This window comes from Falco naumanni, chromosome 1 (genome assembly GCF_017639655.2).
Source record: "Falco naumanni isolate bFalNau1 chromosome 1, bFalNau1.pat, whole genome shotgun sequence".
In the NCBI taxonomy this organism is placed as follows: Eukaryota; Metazoa; Chordata; class Aves; order Falconiformes; family Falconidae; genus Falco; species Falco naumanni.
This window is the reverse complement of record NC_054054.1, coordinates 119458045-119485269: the sequence shown is the minus strand read 5'-3', so window position 1 is coordinate 119485269 and position 27225 is coordinate 119458045. Positions and strand designations below refer to the sequence as shown.

The following is a 27225-nucleotide window of genomic DNA, read 5'->3' as shown; positions in this document are numbered from 1 at the left end:
ACTTCTTGTTTCTGTGCTTGCTGATGATTACAATTTTTTGCAGGTGAATGGTGTCCTACCCATCCTTCCATTGCTCTTTCCTGTCCTGTGGATTCTTGCTACAGCCTTTGGAGAAGCCAGAGTCTTGGCCCAGATGAGCAAGGCCTCATCCACTTCACTGGTAGGTATCTCTCCACATCAAACCATTGCAGAGAAAAGGGCAGGAGATGGGAAAGGCTCTGTGAAGTGAGCACAGTGAATACAGCAGATGTGTCTACATAATTGCAAAAGTTTGCTGGATCTTTGCTTGTCCCAGCTATGCCTTCTACCTGGAACACAGTGTGACTTCTTCTTGAACAGATGTTTCAGTTTTTTGGACCTGTCTACAGATATCTCAAGGTGATAGGAAGCTCCAGTGATTCCATAACTCTTTCAGGCATGTGCTTTCTGTCAGCTAAATACAATGTCAGAGGGGTCAACATGGAGATAAATGCCCTGTGGTGGCTATAACTAGGGAACATTTAGCCACTGAGAAGGAATGGGATACGTGAGATCCTCTGCAATCCCGTTTTAATGTGTGGGCTGAACAGCCCTTTCCTGAGGCTCTGGGGCTTTGTGTGCCGGCATGGCCTTTGCAGTAGGTCAGGGGGTAAGAGGAACTGCTGGTGGTTGTGCTGATTTGGGGAGTGGAGTTTGGTAGTCTGATGGGTGTGTGGTCCTGAAGTGGATGAGCTGATGGGTGTCTCTTGTTCTCTCTTGGTGGCAGTGTTGGTGAGATGCGCTGTGCTATGTTTGTCTTCTGTGCTGACTTCTGTTGTGCCTGTACTTGGACAGAGTTTCTCTCTCTCCTTTTTGCCCTTTAACCTCTGTGTCCCTGGGTCTGCATTTTCTATTCTTTTTCTTATAGGTTGTACATGACTAAAGCTGCCTGTGTTCTGGGAGGGAGGACAGGTTACCTCCCTCAGTGGCATTTGCACCTTTACCATCTCTTTTCAGTGTTTTCGCCACTTTACCTTTCCCGCCCATTCTCAGCATTACTTGGTTTCTGTCTTTGGAACTTCCTCTCTCCCTTCACACTTTGTTGTTTCGTTGTGAAAAGCCAGAGCCCCTTGGCTTCCCTGCTTCATCATTCTCAACATACCCATTTGCCCTGTCACTCATATGTGCACCTTCCTTGTGTTCTTTCCTGTCTTTTCCTTTTCCTTGTCCAGGCAACTCACTCTGTCCAGCCTGCTCTTTCTGTGACATCTCAAACATGACCCTCCATCCTTGCTGCTGCAGAACAACTCCTGTGATGTGCCTTGGTCATTCTCCCCCTTGAGTAGGGCAGTCTTCTCATGGCCTCTCTATTTCACTCCTTCCTTCTCTCTACTCTGTTCAAAATGTAGCAGGTAAGACCCTGTTCCTCTCCAATCACTTGGCCTGTGTGACACTCTTGTCCACCTTCTGCCCCCTCCCATCATGTTCAAGCTGTTTGATTCCCAGTTTTTCAAGGCCATAGGTGACCCATGTGACTGGTTAGACATCCTGCAGGACACAAACAAGCCCCTGCCACAAGTTGCATTACTACAGTTGGACTACAGCAGCATCACCTTAGAAAGAAATTTGATGTTGGTTTGAAAACATTTGTTCTGCCTTTGATAGGTTGTTTCAGTAATTATTTACCTTCACTGCTAAAAATGGGCATTCTGTGTTAGTGGTAATTTTTATAGTATCCAATTTCCAGCCCTTGGAACATTTACAACTTTTGCCTCCTAGATTTAAGAGCACATCAATCAAATTTCTGGTCTCTTGTAGCTACTCACATTCCCTTTTTGTGTCTCTGGTTAAGTAAACAGTTTAAGCACCTTGAATGACTATAAGAATATTTTCCAACCCTCTAATCTTTCTCTTGGCCTTTCCTCTTCGTTTTCTCCAGTGCTTCAGGATCACTGTAGAATTATGAATCTTCGAAGCCTGATAAATATTCCAGCAACAGTTGTGCTTGTGCTAAATTTCAGAATGATTTGGACTTTCTACTCTTATGTTCCCTTATTAGTGCAACAAAGGATTGTATTAGGTCTTTTAGCCACTGCTTTAAATGGCTGGATTTTGTTCAGCTGATAATCTACAGTTACTTCTTTCTAAGATAGAGTCCTCATCCTCTAAGTCCAACTTTCATTTTTGTTCCTAGGTATGCCACCTTACTTTTGTGCCTGTTTTTAAATTATTGCTCTGTTATGCGTGTTTTTGCTTATTTACCGAGCAATCTATATTGTAACAGTGGTCTGTTCTTTTTATTATTGGACCCTGCCCCAAACTTCATATAGTTTACAGTCTCTGTAATGGTCTTTTAAGCTTCTTTCAGGGTATTAACAAAATAAACAGATTTGTCCCTGATTGAGCTAGTGACATGTCCTATTGCAAAGAATTCCTCAGTTTCTGCTCCTTTTGGAGATAGTCTATTTCTAATATATTTAATATGGACCCTATTTCTCTGGTATTACTCTAGTTTTTGTTAGAAAACCAGTAAAGCTTTTTGCATCAAGTCAAAGTACCAAGTGGTCTATGTCAAAAGCATTACTTTTATCAGTCAAATTTGTAATTTTGTCAAAAAATATATCACAGTAGTTTGATGAGATTTATTACTCATATACTTGTGGTGTTTGGCACTGGTTGTATTATTCAACTTCTCTTTTTTTAATTGAGTCTCATATTAGCTGCTCTATTATTCTTGTCTGAAATCAAAGTCTGTCTGGGGTCCTGTGGTAACTTGGCTTGTTCTCCTTACCCTTTTTAGGCATTGGCACCACATTAAGCTTTCTTCCGTTGCACTGGGACTTAATCCATGCATCAAGCTTTGTGCAAAATCAGCAGTAAAGTTAGAAAGTTGTCCAGACCTGCTAATTTAATCATATTTACTTTCAGTAGCTAGTGTTAGAATGGAAAATATTTCATAGTTATCATATGGCATGATTATATCACTGAATAAGGAATAGCAATATTTATTTAACACATCTGCCTTGCCTGCAATATCATTTGCAATTTCCCTGTCTTCAACAAGCAGTGGACTGGTTTTAATTACTTACTGGTATGCTTCTTCTTATTTTTTCGTTGATTTTTACTTCTATTTTCACTTCCACTCAAAACTGGACTTATTTATTCTTCCTACGGGATTGTTGTTTTTAAAATTCTTAATAAAATATTGTTAAACATTGCCTGATTATTCTTCATAGTTCTCAGTTTAAATTATTTCTGACAAATTTGTCTTGGCTTTTTTCAGCTTTGTTAAACTGATCCTTTTTGAAGTGCCAGATATATGTGTTATTATTCGGGGTGTCATTTTATTTACTTGCAAATGTAATTGCCATATTCACTTATGCTTATTAATATACTTAAATTTAAACTGTTTTTCAAAATTACATCTACTGTGGAATTCCTTTGTGCTGGATGCACAAATTTTGAGTTAGTAGATTTTTCGATGTAATTCCAAGGGCCCCATGATGGTGCCCTGGTATAATTTCTTTTCATTTTCTGTCAACATCCCTTTCATATCACCTCATTCCTTTGTGTCCATTGTGTTCCAGGCACCTGCTTTTACAACCACTCTTCTAGCTCCCTTCTTTGAACTGACCCGTATAGCTTAAAAACAGATCAGTCAACCCTGGCTCTTCCTGTCTAAAAATAACCATCCAGAAAGAGCCTTCTCTGGGTCTAATTGCTGCTATTTTCTCTGTAGATTTTTACATAATGACTGTGTGTTCTTTTGTGATGTATAGCACCAAGCACCTTGACTGTGCTTCACTGTAGCTGGAGACAGTCCATTAAAGACTTAATTGCTTTGATGAATTATTGGTCTGCCTTGGTATAGCGATTCCCACAGAGCAGGACTCCTGCTTTCTTTTCCCTGAAGGCACAGTATTTAGGGAAGGATGTTCCTCATGACACATTTCTGAGCACAATTATAGTAACTGGTCTCTTCTCTTGCTGCAGCTTGCTAAGTTTTCAGAGGACACTCTCAGCAGCTACACAGAGATGGTATCTTCTCAGGTACTATTATTATGAATTGTTTTCTTCCATCTGCACTGCAGAACTTCATTATATCCTTTTCCTCCCTCTCTGATCTCCTGCTTGTTCCTAGACCCTTTTTACTTGTGCCAGTTGTCCATTGTCACCCATTTGCTGCTTTAATTTGCTATGCATGCAGGTTGCATGTCTTTTCCCTGCACCTCCCCATGTAAACGCTGCTCCGCTGACCAGAGATTGAGATGACTTCGATACCGAGTCCAGCTGTGCTTTTCTGAATATGGTTTGAAATCAACTTTCTCTGTCCTGGAGAAAGTACCTCTTTCAAGTCCTCCTGTTCCAGCAGCAAAATAAACTTTTAATGGTGCGTGTCAGAAAGAAGGGAAATACTTTGCTTGTACCAGAAAGACCTCCTTCTTCAAGCCAAAACTAAAGAACAGAGGGGATGGTGGTCAGCAGCAAGACCAAATGTGAAGAGGGGATCATGGGGTGTTCAGACTTTTTAAAAGTCTGATCCTGTTTCATAGGCTCCTTAATAAGCTTAAGCACATTACTAGTGCTTCCAAGCTGGGGCAAATAAACATTCAGAAGACCGTTTTCTGGGGGAGGAACTGCATCTGGCCACTCTATAAATTCCATCATCCAGATTAAACAGGTGGGTAGAGCAAAGACACTTTTCCGTCTAATCTGGCATTAAGATTCCCCTTTCCATCAGGACGCAGATGGACTCTAGGATTGATTACAAATCCCTAGATATTATAAGAATCAACTCATATCTCCTTGCTCCCAGCCACACAGAGGAATGCACATGGATGCACACACACATGCTTCCTTTGCTGAATATTTTGTTGTCTTCTGTGCCAGTTCATCATTTAGCTGAGATGTTCTTCAGGTGTTAAATGGGAATGACTTGAGCTGACCTTCCTCCTTGAAAAGATCTGCTCCTTTCCATTTGTACCTCTGTAACATTTTTGCTTATGAGAAATTGGTTTAAGTAAGAGCCTTTTTTTCTTCCTGGTGATAGCTCATAATTGTTTTGCATTTGAGCTCATGCCTGTACTAACCCTTAGGATCTAAGGAACTTGATCCAAGGAGCTTTGGGGGAAGTGCTCTGCAGTGACAGCATTCTAGAACAATAGTTAAAAAGCAGTAAAGTAATACTGTAATGCAAACCTGGTTTTGCTGGCTTTAGGAGTGCACAGAGAAAAACATATCCCTCTGGTGCTTGGATTGATTGCTGTCATCCAGGCTCCCTCAGAAACATTTCTGTGTGAAAGATGAAGGGTGCCAAGTTGACATTTTAATTTTGCAAAATATCCCCTTCTTTCAGTTTATTACCATGTTGATTACAATTCATTTTTAATGATGGAGTTGTCAGGGCACGTTGGCTTTATTTCCAACATTGTCACTGCTTCAGTAAGTAACCTTGGGTAAGTCACCTCACCACAGTGACTCCATTTACCCAATTTGCAGCATGGTGATTGTAAGCTTAAGGCCTCAAATTCTGTAATCCGATGGGATGAGAGTTATTTTAGGAAAAAAATACAGAGAGGTAACAACTGATTCACCCCAAATGTAATCACTTCAGAATTCTTTCCTGTGTTTTTGGATGGACAGAGGTAGTTTCAGTGAATTCTCAGTTCAACAATCAGACTGTGTTAGCGTCCTCTGGAAGCGGGGAGAAATGCCTTTCCCTTGAGAACATCAGCACTGTATCAGTTAACAGGTTCCCACGGAGACTGATGTTTATTTTACAGTGTATCACTGTTGAACCTGAAAGCAGGTAATGTCATAATCCCTTTTTTCCTTCTCTCCCCTTATCTTTCACTGAATGACTCTTTAATTGGCTGATGTCCTCTGCTTCCCTTGGCAGGAAATGATACGCTGTATCTGGAGCCATTTCCTCTGTGTTTTAAAAGGCAAATCCCCAACTCTGAGCTTCACTTCCAGCTTGCTCCATAGTCTGGGATCTGTCACTGTGAGTATTGCCGGGTTGTCAGAAGGAAGAGCCCTATGTGGATGCTTCATTTGCACTGTTCACATCAACCTTCCCTGAGCGTAGACTGTTAGCCATCAGTTCATTGGGCTGGAATTAGAAACCCTTCAGGCACCTGTCTTTGTAGAAGAGTTTGTAACTGCCTTGTCTTGTCCAGGTAGCACATTTACGGCTAAAACAATGGTTAGAGATACCCTGTGGCATCTAACAGAATGTCTGTATTTTCCAGCCCTGGTTCTGGTCCTGTAACCCTCTTGACTCCTATTCAAGAACCAGCTGGTTTGGGTCCTGATAAGGTACTAGCTGAAACAGGTTGAGTAGTTGCTTCCTTCACTTGGTCTTCATGCCTAGTTTTGCGGTATCCTGAGGTAAAATTTGTGTTAAACAACCCATCAATCCTGATAGAGCAAAGAATTAATGGATTTCTTGGAGAGTTAAGTGCAGTTTCTTTACGACAGAAGGTTGGCAAAGGAGAGACTTGTCTATCTTCCCATGTGCTTATTAAAGTTGCAACATTTACAATTACACATGAACACTGAGACATGTTTTCACTGAGATTTTACTTTCTTGGGGGTGTTGTGGGATGTTCTAGGTGCTCTGCTGTGTAGACAAGCAGGGGATTCTTTCCTGGCCAAACCCCAGCCCAGAGACTGTTCTGTTCTTCAGTGGAAGGGTGGAACCACCTCATGATAGCCATGAAGACCTGACTGATGAGCTTTCTACACGGTCTTTCTGCCATCCTGATATGGAAGATGAGGTGAGTGATATGTACTCCGTAATGTAGTATGTTGGCTATAATCATAGTTTGACTGACATGCACAATGTGGTCTTATAGAGGGGGCCCTTTGCTTATAGAGAAGTCTGTGCCACAATTTTGTGCTTAAAAGATAAAGAAGCAGCGAGGATGAGAACCTCTTCTGCAGAAGTCCTAAAGCAGCAGGTGGATCAGTAGTGCCTTATGTTCAGCCCCTGAAACACCACTGTTCATTTTGTTGGTATCTTGCAGCCCCATGAAAGAGATGCTTTGCTCTCTGGCCCCCTGGCAGACACAGTCCACATGACCAGTGAGCAAGAGAGGAACAACTGGTCTAGTGACCCTCCAAAGGCTTCCGATGCCCATGCCCACCGAAAGCCAAACAGCAGAAGCAAGCATCCCTCTGGGTCCAACGTGAGTTTTAGCAAGGACACAGAGGGTGGAGAGGAGGAACATACTCAGGTAAGACATACTGAAGGGGCACACAAGTAGTCTTTTGTGGAGCTTTTTTTTTTGTCTGTCCTTTGTGGACAGACTTAAACCCATAGAGTCTCCCTGCTGGGGAATTTAATTGGGAATTCCCTGTGGGATTCTAGGCTGAAGCTGTATTCCTTGTAACCAACTAGAATTTTCCTGTCTGCTGGACCAGGTTGTGGGTGACAGTGAGGTGGTGGCTTGTGAGGCTGAAGACTTTGTGTGTGACTACCACCTTGAGATGCTTAGCCTGTCCCAAGACCAGCAGAACCCCTCCTGCATCCAGTTTGACGACTCCAACTGGCATATGCACTTGAATTCCCTCAAGCCTCTGGGCCTGAATGTGCTACTCAATCTCTGCAACGCCAGTGTGACAGAGCGTCTGTGCCGCTTCTCTGACCACCTCTGCAACATTGCCCTCCAGGAAACACACAATGCCGTGCTGCCTGTCCACGTGCCCTGGGGCCTCTGTGAGCTTGCCAGACTAATAGGTAAGGAGAAATTGAATGAGCAGACACAGAGAAATCAGAGCTGTCAATAGACACTTAATCCTTAGAGAGCACAAGAAAAATATTTCTCCGGTCCTTGCTGCTGAGAAGGTGGAATTACTGAGCTGACTCTTATTGTTCCGTTGCCAAAAAGAGTCTATTAAAGCGATTGCTTTTGGCAAGTTCTGACATTGTAGACACTATCAAAGGAACAAATGTCATCAAGGATATTTCCAGCCAGCCCTGGCTAGGCTTGGTATTCTTCTGGCTAGAGTCTGCCAATCTCATCAGGAGACAAAGAATACCTGCTAATGGACAGATAGCTGCCCTGTCTTTACAGTAATGCTTTACCAGGAGTTTGGGTATAAACAATGTGAGGTACTTCAGCTTGTTTTATAGATGGGAAAACCAAGGCCTAGGGGAAATAAGAGGTTAGAGGTAACACTAGGATTAAAATCTGGAAGCTCTTGAACTCACTTCTGTGCCTGTCCTTCAGTGTCACAGTTCCTCTCTTCAATGAACCAGAGCATGAAAGCTGTAATTACTAATAACATCTAGTCCTTCTGAATGTTATTCATCACTGACCTTGAGCCATCCTCGTGTAGATGCACAGTGAGCCCAGCTGACCTACCTATTGCTGGCGAGATGTCAGAATGAACTCAGGCAAAGTGGGTGGCATAGAAGCAGGAGAGAGGACCTGTCTTTTGCTTTGGTTAGAGCCTAATTTTTCTCTTCCTTGTGTTCACATTTGAGGTTTCACACCAGGTGCTAAAGATCTTTTCAAGCAGGAGAACTATTTGGCCTTGTACCGCTTGCCAAGTGATGAGATGGTTAAGGAAACAATCCTGGGGAAGCTTTCATCGATCACCAAGAGGAGACCACCCCTGAGCCACATGATTAACCTTTTTGTGAAGGACACCACTACCAGTAAGGCCACCCCTTTCTTTGGGCACCCACTTGGTACGGGAGGATCTTTTCTGCAGGCAGCCTACAAAACGTGAGACTGGAATAGTCTGGAATCCCTGTGGGTTGATAGCTTTGCTCTGCCCATGGCCAGTATAGGTACACTCAGCAAACATTAGTGATCAGTGCTATGGCATACAGAGGGGGGGAATTCTTCCCAGCTCTGGCTCACTCCAGGATCATAGGTAATTTTTAAAAATTATCTTAGATAGCACCTAGTAGACCTGTTTTCTAAGACCAAATGGCACTGCAGTATAAGGTGGGGGTTTTATTGGGTTTTGAATAGACTTCATTATGGCAGTGAAACTGCTACTGCACAGGGCTGAATATTACTCAGGGTTTTGGCTAGCGATGCTCATCCTTCTGATAACCCAAATCATAAATCATTATCTTTGTGAGTTGTGTGGTGTGTTCTATTGCATACTCTATATTACATACTAATAAGGAATCACAGCAATCCCATGCAAACTGATGGTGACCGTGAACACAACACCTGGAGCCATGCTGAATTCATGCTGAATTCCCCACTCCTTCTGTTCCTTCCTATTCTAATAGGCATGGGCTGGGATGGAAAGGATGTACAGCTGGGCACCGTGAGGTCTTAAAGCACCTCAGCAAAATTTAACAGCTTGCTTGTCAGAGCTCTTAGTCTCTTCTTAATACCTTAAATTGCCTGGACTTGGCTCTCTGGAGTTGACATATGTTCAGTATTGAATCTGAAACATGATTATTATGCTGGCCAGGATTTACCAGGTAAACTGTCTTCTCTTGTGCAGTTCTTCTCTAATTTGTATCTTAATCTGGGGAGGAGCTTTTTCATTTGTCCTGATTGCTGCTGTCTTCCCTTTGTGAGAAAGATTTTTTCTGATGCAGAGATTCTTATTGTAGGGAAAGACCTTTAATGTTGCCTCATTTCAACTCCTTATCCTCATTTTTAAACGGTTTAGTTTAGAAGTTGGAGCTCAGACGAATACGTGTGTGACCTGGATTATGCTGTCTAGAGTAAATTCTAAGAGGAATTTTGCCAGGGGAGTTAGTTAACCGTTGGAACACCTCTCATGTGATAGTCTTGTCCCTTGAAACTTTCTAAAATGTGTACAACTGGGAAGAATGGATTTTGCAGATAATACTGGATGAAATCAAATGGCTCTGTTTATGCAGAAAAGTCAGACCAGGTGATCGTAACTAACTGCTCTTGATATGCTATTTGTGAATAAATCTTTGAATCCACCCACTCCCATGATGTGCTGAAGTCAAAGGGAGATACATAATAAATTCTACAGTTTTAGCAGGAATAGGAGGTAGCTTATCTCTGTATTCTCTTGCTATTCCATTGAAATATGTGTCTCGCTATCTGGCAGTGTTCATCTCAAATCCATAGTAACCACATGGAAATAAGGGGCTCACCGGCATCTTCAGTGGACTAAAATGGCTTGATACCATCTCTGTCTTCCTTTGCAATAGCTGCACTCTTTGATTCCTTTTGCTCTGTCTCACTGGCTCACTGTAGCAGCTCGGTGCTTCCTAACGAGTCCCAGCAGCCATGAATGGCTAGTCATACTCTGTCCTATTCATTAGTTTTCTCCCTTGTGCCAGAGAAATACCAGCCTTCAAGTTCATGATTTAGGAAGGGAAGAGGCTGGGCTCACTTTGCTGGTAATGACAGCTGTATGAACTCTTTCCAGTTTACAGCACGTACTGTCACTGTCATTTATCCGTTAGAGGGATTGTTGTGTGAGATGCTGGTGGTACTCAATGGGAAATGGATTGCAGTTGCTGTCAGGCACGAATGTAGGTATGTCTGTGTGTGTGGTCATCTGCAAGCCCTTGCTCTGTGTCCAGGGCATAGGTTTTGCATGAATCAATAAACATCTCTTGTTCCCTTTTTCCAAGCAAGGACTATCTGACCGCAGGAGCAAGGTGGGAAGGATTAGGTGTTTATACAATAAAATTAACCAGAGCTCTGCACAAGTACTCCTTTATGTCCCTGAGACAGGCTCCTTCTTTCACACACAGCTCCTATTCGTCTTGGAGGTTTGTTATGCTGATAAACTTGGCATGTGATGACTATTTATAGCAGAAAGCAGAGAGCTGCTATGTTTTGGAAAATCCTCCAGTGTTCCTGAAGGTCCCTGCCTGGTTTGTGCGAGTGGATATTCTTGGCTCTTGATTTCACCAGCTAGTGTGAGCATTTGCAGTCAGCAACTAATGCCTGCAAGAAGCCTTTGGGCTCATTTTTCTTGGCAGTGATGTTTTTTTCATTAGATCAGCTTTGAAGCTGTTGGGGGCAAAGTCACAGAGCAGCTGGAGGAGGGAACCTAGACAGAGAAGTCTACGTGCATGCAATGTTAATGTATCAGTGCAAATGAAAGGGAGCAGGAAGCGTGGAGGGGGAGGCAGCCCTGCATCCTTTAACTTGTGTCCTGTGTCTGGGACCTGCCTCAGACAAGTGGTATCACACACCTTTGAGAAACACTTTAACACCTCTGTCTACAAGAGGGAACTAAAGATTTTAAGTCTCTATTAAAGAGTAAAGTAGTAGAAGAAAAAAACAGGACAAGCTGTGACGTCCATCGATCTTCAGTTCTTCCCTGATTACAACATGAATTACTTTTCTAGAGTCTGTTATGTTGAACTTTTGACCCATCCTGATTTAACACATTTTCAGGACCCATTGTGAAGCAGGCTGCTATCTAATGGGTCATGCTGTTAAGTTATCTTCTGCTGCTTGAATGGAAGGTATTCAAGATTAGCTCTTGCCCTTTAGATCCACACCTGGCCTAAAATTGAATGTACGTTCCAGTGTAGAGACTTTGATCCCCATAGGCTCATCACTGGTGCTTGTACTCACGCAAGAGGCACACAGGAGTATTTTTTCTTTTGCTCTGTTGGATACAGGAGCAAGATATTGTCCCACTTTTTGTAGGAGCAGGACTGTTACACAGCGTAAGGGGAGAATAGGAGCTGACTACGTGGCTCACATTTTATCACAGCCTTGTTTGAACTCACAGTTAGACAAATAGCAGCTGAATACATATCATCCAGTCTTGAATAATTTTTTAATGGAGACTGAAAACTTTCAACAAAGGGGATATCTGGAGTGCATCAAGATAGTTTGTGGGAACAGTGGCCTTTAACAAACAAGGGAGCAGTCGGTATGATATCCCTTTCCTGGGAGCCTGTGTGTGTGATGCTGACTCATTGTTCTCCTACACTGCAGGCACTGAGCAGATGTTTTCTCATGGGACAGCTGACATCATCCTTGAGGCCTGCACAGACTTTTGGGACGGTACCGATATCTACCCCCTCTCTGGCTCTGACAGGTGGGTGGCTTTGTCATTTGGTGCATTCAGGAGCTGCAAATAAATTGCAGAGGGAACTTGCTCACCCTTTATTAAAATTCCCTTTACTGATGCCTGTTAAGCTATTTAATAGAAGCTTCAAGTAGGTTATGAACATGAGCTGTCTCTGCTTATAATTAATAGTTATAATTACAGCAGTGTAAGAGATTAGATAGCAACAAGCACTCTGTTGGACTGTAAGACTAAGCCACTTCTTACTGTATCTGGTAACATATTAGCCTCTAAGAGAACTCTGACTGTACCATGTAGTGGGACCATGAATTATAATCAGGTCATATGCTGGTGGCAGAGAATCTTTTTTGTTGTTCAAGACAAATGCTTTGTCTTAACACGAAATGCAAAGCGATCAATTCTACCTGCTGCTGACAGCTTCAAACCAGTCTGCCACAATACATCACACCCTTTTAGTCCTGCTGCAGTATCTGACAGTGTCTGTTGCATTTTCATCTATAGGCTAAATTTCTGCTTCTGCTAGCAGGGCAGACCAGTAACGTTTAGTTTCATTGACTAGCAGCAGATTGTTCTTCTAAGTCTGCCCATCCTCAGGTGTAAGAAAACTAAAAATCCCATGTATGGTCTAATTTGTTACTTTTGTGGGTTCAACATAAGAGAAGGAACTTTACACTGTTCTGGTGACCGAATAGTAACTAAATGGAGACTTCACATACAGCTCCTGGGACCCACACTCTGAAAGGGGATAGAAGAAAAAGTCTGTTACTGTAACCATCTCTGCCATAGATACTGTTGTCAGGGTTGGCAGATCCTTCCTTGGTGTTTATCTCCCTAAAGAAAAATTATCTCTGATGAATTAAGCTTCTCATGTCATGCAGTGAACTTCCTCGGTGTCATCTGGCAGCCATATAGAGCATATTATATTAATAAGTGTATTCAAAGAGTGCTGTGTTCATGCTTATCAGTCTGTCTGACGAGCAAACAGAAGCATTCACCACTGCCCCTGCTGGAATATGTGTTTTTGTTGCCCTGTAGTGCCCGAAGCTCAGAGAATGCAGAAACAGTAAGGAAAGTCTTTTTCAGAGTCTCTGACCACTCCTTATGGAACACATTTTTCCAAATACCCAGCTAGTGATTTCTACATTGAACTACAGTGTACGTTGTCAGAAATGTGGCACATTTCTGCTAACCTTGTCTGTTTTTTTTCTCTTCCATGTAGGAAGAAGGTGTTAGATTTCTACCAGCGAGCCTGCCTCTCAGGATACTGTTCTGCCTTTGCATACAAGCCAATGCATTGTGCCTTGTCCTCTCAGCTCAATGGCAAGTGCGTAGAACTGGTGCAGGTCCCTGGGCAGAGTGCTATCTTCACATGCTGCGATCTCCCGGGGACGACACCCATCAAACAGAGCAGTCGGAGGAATAGCTGGAGCTCAGATGGTAGGTGGCTTCTGTGCTGTCTATAGGAAGGTCTGCTGCTGGGCCAGGTGCTTGCTTTCTGATCGTTCTAGAGCTGTAAGAACATTGTTATTCTGAGTAGCAGATGGAAATTGAGAACTAAGGGTTTCTGAAATAGATGGCTTCCAGAGGAAGTAACGATGTAGCAGCTGGTAGGTGTGTTTCTAGTTAAGTTATTGAAGCTTGCAGAGAAATTCTTCTACTTGTGGGAAGTCTGTTGCTTAAAGCAGACAACTGAAAGTCAAGGCTTCTGGGTATTTCGATACTTGGTTTGCTTTTTTCTGATTTTATCACATATACTAGGTTTTTCAAAGGAATTAAATGTAGGGTGGTATGTGGCTGTTCTCCCTTGATAGAGTTTGTTGCTGTGCTGAAAGAACTGATTCCCACTAGATTAATTGTACTTCTCCAGAACGGCAATGAAAAGTGAGAAATAAGCATATACCAACCATTACATAAGTTCTGGAGGCTCTTCCAGCAAACCAGTCTTAATTTTCTTTCTGCCTTGGTCTCCTACTCTGTAAAATGTGAATAATGGGGTTTCCAACAGCCGGGAGGCAGTTGTGACAGTGTTTTCAAAACACTTTTCAGTCCCACCTGTGGCACACTTTCCGACAGCGTCAAGTGTTTTATTATTTTGTTCCTTATGCTGCATCCAGCTCCCATTCACCCCAGGCTGATCTGGTGATGGTGAAGGAATCCTGTCAAAGAACCTTTGCAGGCTCTTTGGGAGTGTCTGCAATGTCACTGGAAGGACCACGGTCCAGTTCCTTTGCATCAGCCCCTCGTACTCTGATGCCACTCTGCCCCAGCTAGACTTGCCGTGTTATTTAAACACAGTATGATGTGTTTAAAAATGCACATGTGAACGTTATGCAGCACACATCCTTTACCTTTCTGCCCCAGTTAGAAAGACTGTGACTGATCCCCGTGTTCTGTTTGTCTTTTTCCTTTCCATGCTTGCTGTTTCACGCTTGTATATTCTTGGTCGTGTATGTGGGGATGTCCTGAAACCACATCTGTGATTGGGTATGCTGGGACAAATGGATCTCTCTTCCTCTTTCCTCCTGTACGTGTGTATGTGTGTATCTGCATGTTGCTGTGTGTCTGGGTACTGTCCCCTTGGGTGTTACCTTGGTGGCCTCTCCCACCACGTGTATTTTGTGTGATGCCCTTGTGTCTCAATGTGATTGCGTGTTGTTTGCATGCCTGAAGAAGGGATTGGGGAAGTGATGGAGAAGGAAGACTGTATCCAGGCTCTGAGCGGACAGATCTTCATGGGAATGGTCTCATCTCAGTATCAGGCCCGTCTTGACATTGTCCGCCTCATTGATGGATTGGTCAATGCCTGCATTCGTTTTGTCTACTTCTCCCTGGAAGATGAGCTCAAAAGCAAGGTAAGCTGTCTTTGCTGAACCCCCTGAACTTGCATGTCCCCTGGATGTCTGACTGGAGAGTTTAGCTCCAGTGCAATCTAAGGTTAATCTGGTTCAGCTAGGTCATAGGTCCAGAAGGTACCTACGCTCCAATATGGCATTGGTCTGCAATACTCTGGCCTGGATAGCAACGCTCAAATCTTTTGTCTGCTCACCTACAGGTGTTTGCTGAGAAGATGGGTCTTGAGACTGGCTGGAATTGCCACATATCTTTAACGCCTAACGGTGATGTGCCTGGCTCAGAGATCCCTCCCTCTAGCCCCAGCCACGCTGGCTCTCTGCATGATGACCTACATCAGGGTGAGAGAACCACGCCTAAGCCACTTTGAATGCCACGTGTTTCCTGGATGGTTCTTTTAAACCCATTCATAGGTTCCTGTGTCCTCACCAGGTACCTGATCCTTCAGAGCTTTGAGCACAAAACTGGATGGGCCTGAGGTGTGTGTGTGCGTGTGAGCAAGAGCGCCTTATATTTATAGTCTTTCTACCCAGTCAGTACCGCAGTTGTTGGAAACAGACATCCTTCTGTGCACCAGCTGCCGTGATTTTACAGCTGCTTATTACTGGTTTTGGTTCCTGCTGGGGCCCTGGTCAAGGCACCGAGGGTCTGTGCATTGCTCTTTTTTTTTCTTACTTCAGGTGAGGTTTTGCTTTCTTCTTCCCCTAGAAGAATAAAGCAAGCAGAATAAACTATCTTGTCTCAAAAGAGGAGAGTCTAGGCTCGCATATCTACCTCTGAACAGATTAGTCATCTAAAAATACTGCATTTTAGATGACTGAGTAGGATCTAAGTGTTGCTAACCTAGAAAATCAGGCCTCACGTTTCCTGGCTTCTGCAGCACCATGTGAATATACCACGTGGGTGGCACAGGGGTGGCAGAGGCACATTTGTGCTTATTGTTTATGCTGCTTCTCTCTGCTCCAGTTTCTCGAGATGACGTGGAGGGGCTTCTGCTGATGGAAGAGGAAGGGCACTCGGATCTCATCAGCTTTCAGCCAACAGACAGCGATATCCCCAGCTTCCTGGAGGACTGTAACAGGGTGAGGGCCCCTTTCCCTACACATCTTGTACTGTTGTCATGGCTAGCAGCATCACCTCATTACTCCCAGAGGGAATGCCTCTTCAAACCAGATTGACTGACTGGTTTGCATTGGTACTCCTGATTTCCCCAGCCCTCTTCCAGCTTGGTATCTAGAGCCCGGGAAGTTTGGGATTCTCTCAATCACTTCTGCTGAACAGGTCTTTTCTTTGGAATTTAGGAACGGAGATGACCACACATGGGGTGGCCTTGAGAGCTGCATCTCAGTCTGCCTGGGTCCCCTTCCCATGTGCTGGGTGGGGAGTGGGAACGTCCCCACATTCCGTGCAGACAGAAGAAACTTTGTCTGTCCTCCAGCTGTTAGCCATGTCTGGTGCTGCCCAGTAGTCAAGAGTGTGGGACAAGCTCCTCCTGCCTTATAAAGAACTCAGACACGCTCAGCAGAAGTTACAGAAGTATCAGGGATGCAGATTTTTTAAAAAATAAAATCCATTAGGCCTGGTTTTAGAAAGCAGACAGCCTTGCTGTGTGTTGGTATGGCTGCAATTGAAATGGATCTAGCTGCTGGGAGACAGCACATAGTCTCTGACTGCATTCTCCACACAGATAAAAAAGTCCTTGGAAATCCTTGAGCACAGGTTTATCATGCTGATCTTACAAACCCTGAGGGCAAGCACAGATAACTTAGTATGTCAGTGTAGAACTTTAGCAGAAAACTTTTCACAGTGGCTTGGGAAAACCAGCTTCTGTCTGCAGGAACATCAGTTTGTATCTGATTTTGAAGTTGCAGAACTCTGGGATTCATCATTCTCATTTCAGCAGTTCCCTCTGAAATGCCTCTCCCTCGCACCCATACTCCCCTGCTTAGTCTCTTCTTTCTCTTTTTCAGGCCAAACTCCCAAGGGGGATCCACCAGGTGAGACCTCACCTGCAGAACATAGACAACGTGCCTTTGCTGGTGCCCCTCTTCACAGACTGCACCCCGGAGAGTAAGTGGCACAGGGCCTGGGCCTGTCCTACTGCTGCCCATGAGTACCTTCCCCATCCATCTGCTCTGGCTCGTCTGAGTGTGGGCATGGGTGAAGGGAAGGGGTTACGGTCCAGAAATCTAGGAGATCTTGATGTTAATGACCCTCTGTCACTATCTGTGGGAAGCCAGGTGTTAACTTCATTTCAATGCGGCTGTTCCCTAGCTAGAGTGGGACTAAGAACCACTCCTTCCAATTTGCATGCGTAAGAGACACAAAAGCAAACATCCAAAATGCTACTGCCTTTTATTAAATAAGCATTATCAGTGTGCGAGTAGACTTTGATCTCTGCTCACAACCCTCACTGCCTTATATAACTTGGAAATCACTTCCCAGAAGAATTTTCCTCTGGCAGTTGCTGTTAACACCTTCTGCGGCTTTGCAGAGTTTTTGATTGCAGAGATCAGAAAGGACAACATTTTTTTATCTCTCTGAGAGATACTGTTTTTCCTAAGAAAGGGGCTGAGTGCTTAGCTGACTAATACCTGTCCAGTCCACAGTAAAATGCTAGGCATCATTACAATTTAGGCATCATTACGATTTGACATTTGATGTACCTCTGGGCACAGTTTACAGAATGCCAGCGAGAACCAGTTGCAGCCCAGTCTGCCGGAGCAGTCAGTGTCCAATAGATTTCCTCTCTCTTTTTGACAAAGTGGCAGTTCCCCATTTCATCTAACCCCTGTGCTGCAGATCTGGCTGCACCGGTCATTTAGCAACTAAGTTGTTTACACAGAAATCTGCAGGGGGGGGGGGGTTGGGTTTTGGGGCTTTTTTTGCCTGGAGCATTCTAGAAAATTCATATCTACACAGAGCACTGTGCACAGAACTACAGAAGAAAAATTGGATCAAACAGCAGTTTTGATTTAGAGGCCCTGGGAGGGTGTTGATAAAAAGATTGATGAAGGCCAGAGGTGTTGGTGGGAGCGCAGGAGCAGGGGCTGGCTCGGAGTACGGCTAAACGCAGCACTGCTTTCGGAGTGGTTCGTTACACTCGCTTTGTTCCTTTAGACTTGGAACAGTAGTGATGTGCTGCTGCATGGAACTTAAAATTGTGTACTTGTCGTAGGTTTGAATTATTTAGGTTTATTTAACTTCTGCTGTTTTGATGCTGAAGCAGTCTATATTGTATACCCAGGCTATACCTACGGCTCTGGTCTGAAAGATGTGCTAGAGATGCAAATCTCTGGGTCACAGTTCTGGGAATCACAGCTGAGTTCCTGCCAAGGGCAGGTATACAGGGCACTTGGACCGCAATTAATTAGCTATCTAATTGTGTACTCTGACTTTGGATCTCACTATACATGACTGCTGACTATCATTTGGGGCAGTTTTAAAAGATCTGGCTGCTTGTTATCTAGACTGGAAAAGGGTGTGTGAAACACTGCATCGTTGTGTGTGTAATTAGACACCGCACTATGTCTCTCCTTCTGTCCCTTTGCAGCCATGTGCGAGATGATCAAGATCATGCAGGAGTACGGGGAGGTGACTTGCTGTCTGGGAAGTTCTGCCAACCTGCGGAACAGCTGCCTCTTTCTGCAAAGTGACATCAGGTGGGGCAGGATCCAGGCTCCTCCAGCTGCCTTTGCCTTGAGCTTAACAAGTGCCCAGCCATGAGTCAGACCAGACCTGTGGCTTGTGCAGGGAGACGCTCACAATTGCTCTGTCCATTATTAGCGGCATTTGTCTCCGTAAGGGAGGTGTTGGATGGGATGATGACCTAGATCTCTCGACACAGAGACAGCTCTGTCTTTGAAAGGAAGATGTTACTCTTGTGTGCTGAGGTGTTGTGCACCAGCTGGTGTTACAGATGCTTCTCATTGGGTGAAAGAGTGGAAATGCCCCTCTGCATCAGCCAATTTGTTGACCTTAAGCTACAAACCCAAATACGCTCATTATTTCTCTGATAATAACTGAAAGCCTAGGGAGGCTGATCCTAAATTCATGTCACAGCTCAGGACTTCTCTACCAGCGAGGTAGACCAAGGTTGCATGGCACAGCACAGCCCAATTTTACAAGCTGCTCTGCAGTGAAACATAGTTTCTCCTCTGGGATGAGAACTTTCACTAACGCTCCTGTGTTGTCCTTGTAGTATAGCACTGGACCCTCTCTACCCATCTCGCTGCTCCTGGGAGACTTTTGGCTATGCCACCAGCACCACCATGACTCATGTCTCTGATGAGCTCACACCACTGCAGCTCTCAGGGCAACTCAACAGCCTGCCTTGCTCCATGTCCTTCCGCCAAGAAGAGAGTACCAGCATCATAAGGCTTATAGAGCAGGTAAGCCAGGCACGTCCCCTCTGTAGTACTCACCCCCCTGCCTGCAGCTCACAGAGAGCAAAGCTCATGTAAGCATTTTTGTTGAGTTGCTCACAGTAAACTGTCAGCGTCAGTTTTGCTTGTGTCTCCTGTCCTTTATTCAGGAAGCACAGATATACTCTTCCTGCCTGATCTTACTGGTCCAAGGTGTAGGGTACGGTTTGGGAATTGTGCCTTGCAGCAACAGAACATTAATATTGTTCAACTAAAAGTATAAACTTGCAGAGATCCCTAGCCAGACAACCATGCAGTGTTACCCCCAAAAAAAAAGCTAGGAGTTTTAAACAAGCTTACTCCTTGCCTAAAATCTGCCTTTCCTCTACATCTAGAGAAGAGACCTTCCCCTTTTGCTTACAGTGTGTCCAGATCCTCTCCCCTCCCACTTCCCCTGCAGCCCACATTTTCTGCCCCTGCCTGCCAATAATTGCTCTTGGCTGACAACTGCTCCCATCACAGCAAAGGCTCTGATGGCTTGCGCTTCCTTCCAGGCCAGGCATGCAACGTATGGGATCCGCAAGTGTTTCCTCTTCCTGCTGCAGTGCCAGTTGACCTTGGTTGTCATTCAGGTGAGTCCTGGCCTGGCTGGGGACAGCATTTAGCTCAGATAACAGGAGTACTAGTGGGCATATGGGTGGCTGCAGTGGGACAGCCACACGAGAGGGGAAAAGAACCTTCAGCCAAGTTTACACGGCATGTTTGGGGAAGTTACAGCTAGAGACTACGTGATCTCAGCCAGCATTGCCCCTTCAGCCAGACCCTCCTACAGAGGTTTCTTTTCAAACTGTTTTTTCCCCTGGAGAGAAGCATCCCCTGCAGCACCTGCCCCAGAAACCTGGAACATGTGGAGGGGCTCTGCAGTGGCAGCCTGGTTACCCAAAATGCCACTGTCCTCCCCCAAAACACTGGGATGAGCTGGCAATAAGACTGTCCTAGCACTGCTCACACTCTTCACTTTGCATTGTTCCTGTCCAGTTCCTCTCCTGCCTGGTGCAGCTGCCCCCCATCCTCAGTACTACAGACATCGTGTGGCTCTCCTGTTTCTGCTACCCACTGCTCAGGTGAGTCTGTGACAGGGTGCATCTCCTGCCTCCCACCCACAGGATCCACAGACCGGTCCCCCAGCCTCACTGTGTCCACATTAAAAGAAAGCTGACCACCCACAGCATGCTAAAAAGGCTGCAAGAGTTATTCCAAGCACCTGCTTGGATGAGGAGCTTAGAAACACAGATAGGAGCATTTGTGTACTGCTGTGTAGCCCTGCCTGCTGTCTGAGAGCTGCTGTTATCTTGTGGCTTGAACCTCCAGCTGAAAATCATCTTCTAATCCTGATACTGTTGCACTGGCTGGAGTGTGATGGAGAGCCTAGGGTGTGAGGCAGAGGCCAGGGCACCACGGGTGGGTTTTTCTGCCATCACACATTTGGGGTCATCTCTCTCCCAGTCTGCACCTTTTACAGCATATGCTTAAGGCAGTGGCCACGTAAGTGCCAATGCTCCAGGCAGTCTGAGGAGGTTATTTGGGTTTATATGTTAGAAACAGATGACAAAGCAATAGTTACAGTACCTGAACTTGTTACTGAGAGACAAACTTACCTTTTCCAGCATCTCACTCCTGGGCAAGCCTCCCCACAGCTCCATTATGACCATGGCAACAGGAAAAAACTTGACTTCCATTCCTAAGAAGGTGGGTGACCCCATCAGATTAAAACGATTCACACATTTTTCTCTTCTACTTTGTCCCAGCATTGATGCATTGCTGATGCCCTGGGCCTTCCCAGCTCACTGGGTAAACTGATCCGTGGCATGAGCCATGCTATTCAAAATCCTGACACGGACGGGAAGGGAATCCCTTAGTGCCAGCACGCCCACAGGGTTTATCTGCCGTGCAGAATCTCATCTGTTCAAAAGCTTGTCTTTTGCAGCCACTGGTTCCCTGATGGTTCATGCAGGGGAGGTTGGGCCGGTGACATGCCCGTTTCATCCTCCTGCCTCTCCCTTACTCACAGACTCAGCACTACTTCCTGTTCTGCTTCCTGCTGAAGTTCAGCCTGACCATCTGCTCCTGCCTCATCTGCTTCGGGTTCACACTGCACGAGTCCTGCAAAGAGGTGAACGCCACCAGGCTCAATCTCACAGCCTGCTCCTCCATCATGCTGCACAGGTGAGGAACCGAACCTGGCACACGCTCCCCCTCACCCTGCAGGGCCTGTTGCTCTTGCCCTTCCTAGGTAGGAGTGATTCCCCTCTAACAAGCTTCGGAGTCTTGCCACGATCCAGCTGTAACAGCTGGACAGAGGGCTGGATGCTCTCCCTATAGCCTCAGCAATTGCATCTTTGCTCACTGTTGCCTCCTGGCACTAGGACAGCCCAGCTCCAAGCTCACACTCGGCTCTGTCAGCTATCAGGGGAGGGCAGGGCCCTGGTGGGAACAGGTCAGGCAGTCAGCCCCCACTGCTGACTTCTTTCCTCTGTCCTCTCGTTCACTAGCAATGCTGATGGTGCTCCTGACTGGTTTGGGACACTTTCCAATGCTCTTCTTGTAGCTCAGAAGCTTACAGCTGGCCTGATTGTTTTACACACAGGTAAGCCCCTGTTCCCCACTCAGGGGGGGAAACTTGCATTCTTTGCCTTTCTTTGCTCCCTGTTCCAGGGCACAAACCCCCTGGTAGAAGCAGATGCTGCAGTAGCCTCTCAGCACAGGCACAGAGCCCCTTGTCTTGGTAAACCTTACAGACAGCTGCCTTCAGGGCTGATTCTGCTTCCTACCAGCCTGGTGAAGGGCTGATTCCCTTCCATTCTTACCTGAAGAGCAGCATCCCTCTTTGCCTTCTTGCAAATCACCTAGCAGCATCTTGCAGCTCTCCAAAAATATTTCCTGCTTCCAAAGTCCTTGTATACCTGCTACCATTTTGTAAAGCACCCCATTTCCTTCCCCCAGACAACACTGGTGCAGCTGTGACTCCCCTGGAGCTGGAAGTCATTTTAAACCCTCTGGAGGGGTGGGGAGCCCGCTCCTGGCTGTCCTTCATCGCCTGCACATGATTGCCTGGCAGAGTAGGCCCAGCTGCTCTCTGACAGCCTTAAAGGGTCTCTGCTCCCTTTCCCCTGTCTCGTGGGGTGCTGTGCCTTTTTTGGTTTGATTTCCTGGTGCCAGGCAGAGCATTGCGTTTTGAGACGTGCAGGGTGTCCAGGCCGACAGAAATGCTTCCTGATCTGAGAGGCAGCCCTGCTTCAGAGAGAGGCAGTGTGCCGTACTGTTTTACATCCTTCAGACCACTGAGGCTAGGCAGGGATGCTGTTTGCCTGGCAGGTGGGAAACGCTGTTTTGAAGAGCCCAAGCAAAAGCCGGGCAAATGCTCTGTCCTGTGCAGGCAGCTCTGGGTCTCCGGCTGCGTATGTTTCTCTGGCTGGAGTTTTCCACCGGCGCAGGCCTGCAGTGACCCAGAGACAGGGGCACCCTCCACCCCGCTTCCTGATTCTGGTCCTAATGCCTGATCTGTTTTAGCTGTGAAACAACCTTTGGCGTCCCCACAGTGAGTAATCGTGTGCAGTACTACTGCTGCTCTCACCCACCCTGCATATCTGGGGACTCGGAATAATTGCTGTGGGGAGTCTGGTCTGAAAGGACCCTGAATGAAAGGTTGGTTTCAGGGACATAAACCCCATATCCCTTCAGATAGCTGTTGTTGTGTATCGTAAAGTGCTGGATGTGTGTGACGCTAAATAACCCCCTCTGCCATCTGTCCCCGTAGTGTTCATATCCATCACCCATGTCCATCGCACCAAGCCCTTGTGGAAGAAGAGCCCCCTCTCCAACCGGTGGTGGACGCTCACTGTGGCTGTTGTGTGAGTATCCCCGAGCTGCGAGGAGGCCCTCCAGGCTGGAGGAGAGGCTCTAGACTTGCTCCAGCACCAGTTTTCTGGTGCTGAGGAAAATGACAGGGGGTGGCAAAAGTTCTCTGCTGCTGAATCGGTGAAGGGTCTCTGTTGTGAACACAGGAGTGTTACATCTGGGCCCGAACCCTGCTCTGCAGAGCCTGGGAAGCTTGTTGGCTCCGCTGAGATTTGCTGTGTCTGTTTATGATCTTAGATTGCTGGGGCAAGTGGCACAGACTGTGCTGGACCTGAAGCTCTGGGAAAACCTCAATTCTGCATTGACCTTTAGTGACGTTTCCATCTCCCCGGTCTCGTGGCTCCTGGGTTTTCTCTCCTTGGTCCTTGTGGTTATCATCAATGAGATTGTCAAGCTGCATGAAATCAGGTATGGGGGTGATGGGGAAGGTGGGGAGAAAGGGCGGGAGCCTCACTCCAGCCTGGCTTGAGCGGCAGAAAAATGATGCACAGGGAACAGGGTGGGGAATAAAAAGGAAAAGATGATTGCATTGTGTAAATCACCTGGCTATTGTGTGCAAGCTCGTGTTCCACCTCTCAGGGAGGAAGTGCAGGGGAGGGAAGAGGGTCAGGGAAGGGCAGTGGCAGTGACTGGGAGCAGGAAGAGAGACCAAAATTTCTTTATCTCAAACCAATGAGAGGGAGACAGCCAAAGTCTATGAAATACCAGTATGGAATTGGAGAGGGCTGGTCTCTCCATCTCATCCCATGAGGACAGAGAGGCATTGAGTCACAGCAGGGGAAATACGTCTTCACACAGTGCCTGGACTGTGGGACTCATTTTCACGGGAAGTGGCTGAAGCCAAGAATTAGTAGCGCAAAGCGACTGGCTGTTCTTCCTAGCGCAGGGAGCAGCCGGAGCTGGGAGTTAACACTAATGAGCATTGATTCAGGAAATGGGTTGGTGAGGAAAGCAGCAGGGATTACAGGGAACCCTGATGGGGACAGAGCTGCTGTCTCTGTACCTGGGAAGAACTTCTGGACCTTTCTCTGCTGTGTCTGGTGGCCTTGGAGATGGGAGTTGGCTGGATGGGGCAGGACTTGGGGATGTGGGCTGCTCTCTGGATTCAGTTCCCCTCCCAGGGTACCACAGGGTCCAGGCCGGGGGCTTTCCTGTTTCTTGGGGCTGTGCAGCTCAGGAATCGCAGCGGGGCAGCCTTGCTTGCCTTTCATCCCTCCCCCTGCTGACTCTCTTCTTTCTTCTGCCTTCTGCAGGGTCCGGGTCCGTTACCAAAAGAGGCAGAAGTTGCAGTTTGAAACAAAGCTGGGAATGAATTCACCATTTTAAATGCTCCCAGCTCAGGTTCCCTGGAGCCAGGGTCACACAGTCACATCCTGCACTGGGAGAGTGGCTGCACCAAAGGCTCGGGCAGTTTTCCCTCACACGTGCAAACCAAACAGCCTCCTTGCAAAACTACATCAGCACCTTCCAGGGGGCCCCAGGCAAGGCACTGCTAGCAGGATGCCCCCGCAGGTATGCAGCCCCTCCCCAGCCTGCCAGGGTACTCCCAAGGGGGCCTGCAAGCTCTCGTGGCTGTTCAGGCTGCTCTTTATTTATTTATTACTAGAGGTTTTTGTTATTATCATAGTGATGCTGAAATTAAGTGACTCCTTCCCTCTGTGTGAGCAGATGGGTTTCCTGGACCTGGCAGGAGTATCCGGGGCCAGCAAGGGAGACGCAGGGCTGCTGAAGCAAGAGATCTCTGTTGAAATCCGTTTTGTTTTTCCATCTCTGCCTGCTCTCCTGGATGATGTGTGTGCGTGCCTGTGCATGCCCCCGCCTCCCTCCCTGTCCCCGTGTCCTGGGGCAAAGGAGCCATCTCTCGTGCAGCTCCTGGAGCGCTGGGAGCCAGGTGAGGAGCGGAGCTCCCCCTCCGAGGGGACACCGGGAGGGCGCTGGCAGGGCGCCGGCCCGGCCTGCCCTCTAGCGTTGTTGCTGTGGCCCTGTGGCGGCTGTTGAGTGCTTCAAGAGAAGAGGGGTGAGACGGGGCTTTAAGAAAAGCTGTCTGCACTTGACCCTAGTGCTGTGGTGCAGAAGTTGTCAGGAGGGCAGCTCTGCCTGTCTGCAGGGAGCCAGCATGGCTCAGCTTCCTCCAGCTCTGTTGAACCAGCTCTTACCTGCTCTTAACAACCCCCAGAGAGGTTTGCAACTGTCCTCCTCGCTGCGATTCAAAATTGCCGTTCTGCTTCAGTAGAATGCCTGCTTCAGAGGGCCAGAGCTAGCGATAAAACCCGAGACCAGCCTGTCTGTCGTCCCAGGCAGGGTATCTGCGCTTGCAGCTGTGACTGCCAGAGAGCTGGTGGATGGTTCCTTTCCCAGTCCCAGGACTGGGTTGCAACAAGCACTTCTCTCCAAGGCACAGGGAAATCTCCCTTCGTCGTGTCTTTCTGTGACAGTGTTTGGAAGTCTCTCCCCCGTCCTGCTGCCCTCATGTCTGTTCCCTTTTTTTTTTTTTCTGGAGCTCTCTTCTTCATTTGACTGGGGGAGACCTTCCCCCGAGGGCTGCTGCAAACCACGGTTTGCTGCAATGTGGCACACATGCTTTTGGGCTCTGAACAGACCCCAGCTGTACTGGGAACACTGGTGCTGTTGTGGGCTGGCAGTCAGGGGCCACACAGGAGCACAGAGCTTGGCTACTGAAATATTTGCAGCTCACAGAGATGTTGACTCCCTTCCTAGTTCTGAAAACTGGCTAAAGCTGGTAAATTCTGGCACTGGTTTTGCTCCCAATACTAACGCTAATTCAGTACACGGCTGTACCGCTTTGGTACCCGAGACTAACGAACGGCTGCTGGTCCTTCCCTGGCAGGCAGGGAGCTGGCTGGGAACCTCCAGGCTCTGCCCTGCCGCTCCACCGTGTCTTCCTCACATTTCAGCATAACCAGAGAGCGCACGCAGTGCTGCGTGTCTCTAAGCAATACACTTCTCCCTGCCGTGGGGCTGGTAGGAGAGCAGAGCGGGGGTACGGCCGGTGTCCGAGCTCTGGGGACAGAGGGAGGCTGCTGGAGGGGGTGGCTGGGGGTGCTCAGAGGCCTGGACCCTGTTCCCACAGCTGGAGAGCGGGTGTTTAGATTCCAGGCTGCTGGTAGGGTTGCATGGGATCGGGGAGCCAGCAGCTCACTGGGGGAGCGCAGGGCTGCTCCTGCAGGGCGGCAGGACCCGGCCACTCCGGCTGGCAGAGTGCGTCCGCTGGCTTGGCCGGCCAGGCTGACCTCTGCGTCGCGCCTCTCGGGCCTGCAGGGCTGCCTGGCTCAGCGGGAACGAGCTGCGTCCTTCCCAGTCTCACTGAATTCACAAAATGCCAGCTCCAGCTCTCTTACCCCTGGCACTTGAGGAATCGGCTTTTCTTCCTGGTGCCAGGGTCAGCAAGCCGGTGGGATAGGGTCTGCTCCGCGGAGCTGGAGTCGGAGGCTGCACGTGCTGCTCACTGCTGTTCCTGCAGAGCAACCTTCCCCCCCAGCCCTTAGCTCTTGCCCTGTGCCACTAACTGTTGCAGGTGACAAAAGGCAGCAGATAACCAGGGCTTCCTGCTGGCCACACCTTCCCCTAGAGGAGGCACCTCCCAAGGTTTCTCCTCTGGGTGATCATCCGTGTTTATTTTCCTGCACCCTCCTTCACCTGCTAGACTTGGAGGGAGCCAAGGCATATGAACGGAGCCTTCTGGAGGGTCTTGCCAATGCCACCCTCCCCTCAGCCACCGAGGTATCCGAGGGTCAGGGTGCGCAGCTTCACAAAGAAATTTCCTACATCAAGATGTTTTTAAATGGTGTATATTTTATATTAAATTTTTTGGGATGTATGTAAAAAATATTTGATTTGTATTAAAAGTTGTAAATTGTATTAAAAAAAAAAAAAAAAAAAGAAACCAACCCAGACCCACATGCATCCAGTGTATGAACGGCAATAAATGATTGTCTCGGATGACACACCCAGTGAGAGTGCGAGGGAGTTTGCACCCAGCAATGCAAGGAGGCAAAACTGTGTGTGGCTGCTCGGGTCCCGGGGTCAGAGCTCCCTGGCTCCCCTCTCGTAGGGACACAGCTGCTCCTGGGACCCCATCCTGGCACTTTTCCCCCACTTT

The 27225-nt window shown here is 47.0% G+C and overlaps 1 protein-coding gene across 7 annotated transcripts in view; it reads left to right on the top strand.

Moving 5' to 3' along the window:
- Positions 1-27065, top strand: part of TMEM94 (transmembrane protein 94) — a 52336-nt gene extending 25271 nt beyond the window's left edge. For 5 of the 7 annotated variants that reach the window (XM_040581653.1, XM_040581646.1, XM_040581642.1 and 2 more), the window contains 23 exons: positions 44-160; positions 3952-4008; positions 5858-5962; positions 6573-6737; positions 6987-7196; positions 7384-7699; positions 8450-8623; positions 11880-11982; positions 13193-13410; positions 14644-14825; positions 15026-15164; positions 15790-15905; positions 16794-16893; positions 18377-18485; positions 19025-19214; positions 19742-19819; positions 20226-20311; positions 20855-20936; positions 21259-21413; positions 21740-21834; positions 23005-23098; positions 23343-23513; positions 24359-27065. In XM_040581653.1, the coding sequence (XP_040437587.1) occupies positions 44-160; positions 3952-4008; positions 5858-5962; positions 6573-6737; positions 6987-7196; positions 7384-7699; positions 8450-8623; positions 11880-11982; positions 13193-13410; positions 14644-14825; positions 15026-15164; positions 15790-15905; positions 16794-16893; positions 18377-18485; positions 19025-19214; positions 19742-19819; positions 20226-20311; positions 20855-20936; positions 21259-21413; positions 21740-21834; positions 23005-23098; positions 23343-23513; positions 24359-24431 (3135 nt within the window). In that variant the 3' untranslated portion in view covers positions 24432-27065. The remainder of the gene's footprint in view (positions 1-43; positions 161-3951; positions 4009-5857; positions 5963-6572; positions 6738-6986; positions 7197-7383; positions 7700-8449; positions 8624-11879; positions 11983-13192; positions 13411-14643; positions 14826-15025; positions 15165-15789; positions 15906-16793; positions 16894-18376; positions 18486-19024; positions 19215-19741; positions 19820-20225; positions 20312-20854; positions 20937-21258; positions 21414-21739; positions 21835-23004; positions 23099-23342; positions 23514-24358) is intronic. The other 2 variants (XR_005825971.1, XM_040581663.1) reach the window with 2 other exon arrangements.
- The last annotated feature ends 160 nt before the right edge of the window (positions 27066-27225 follow it).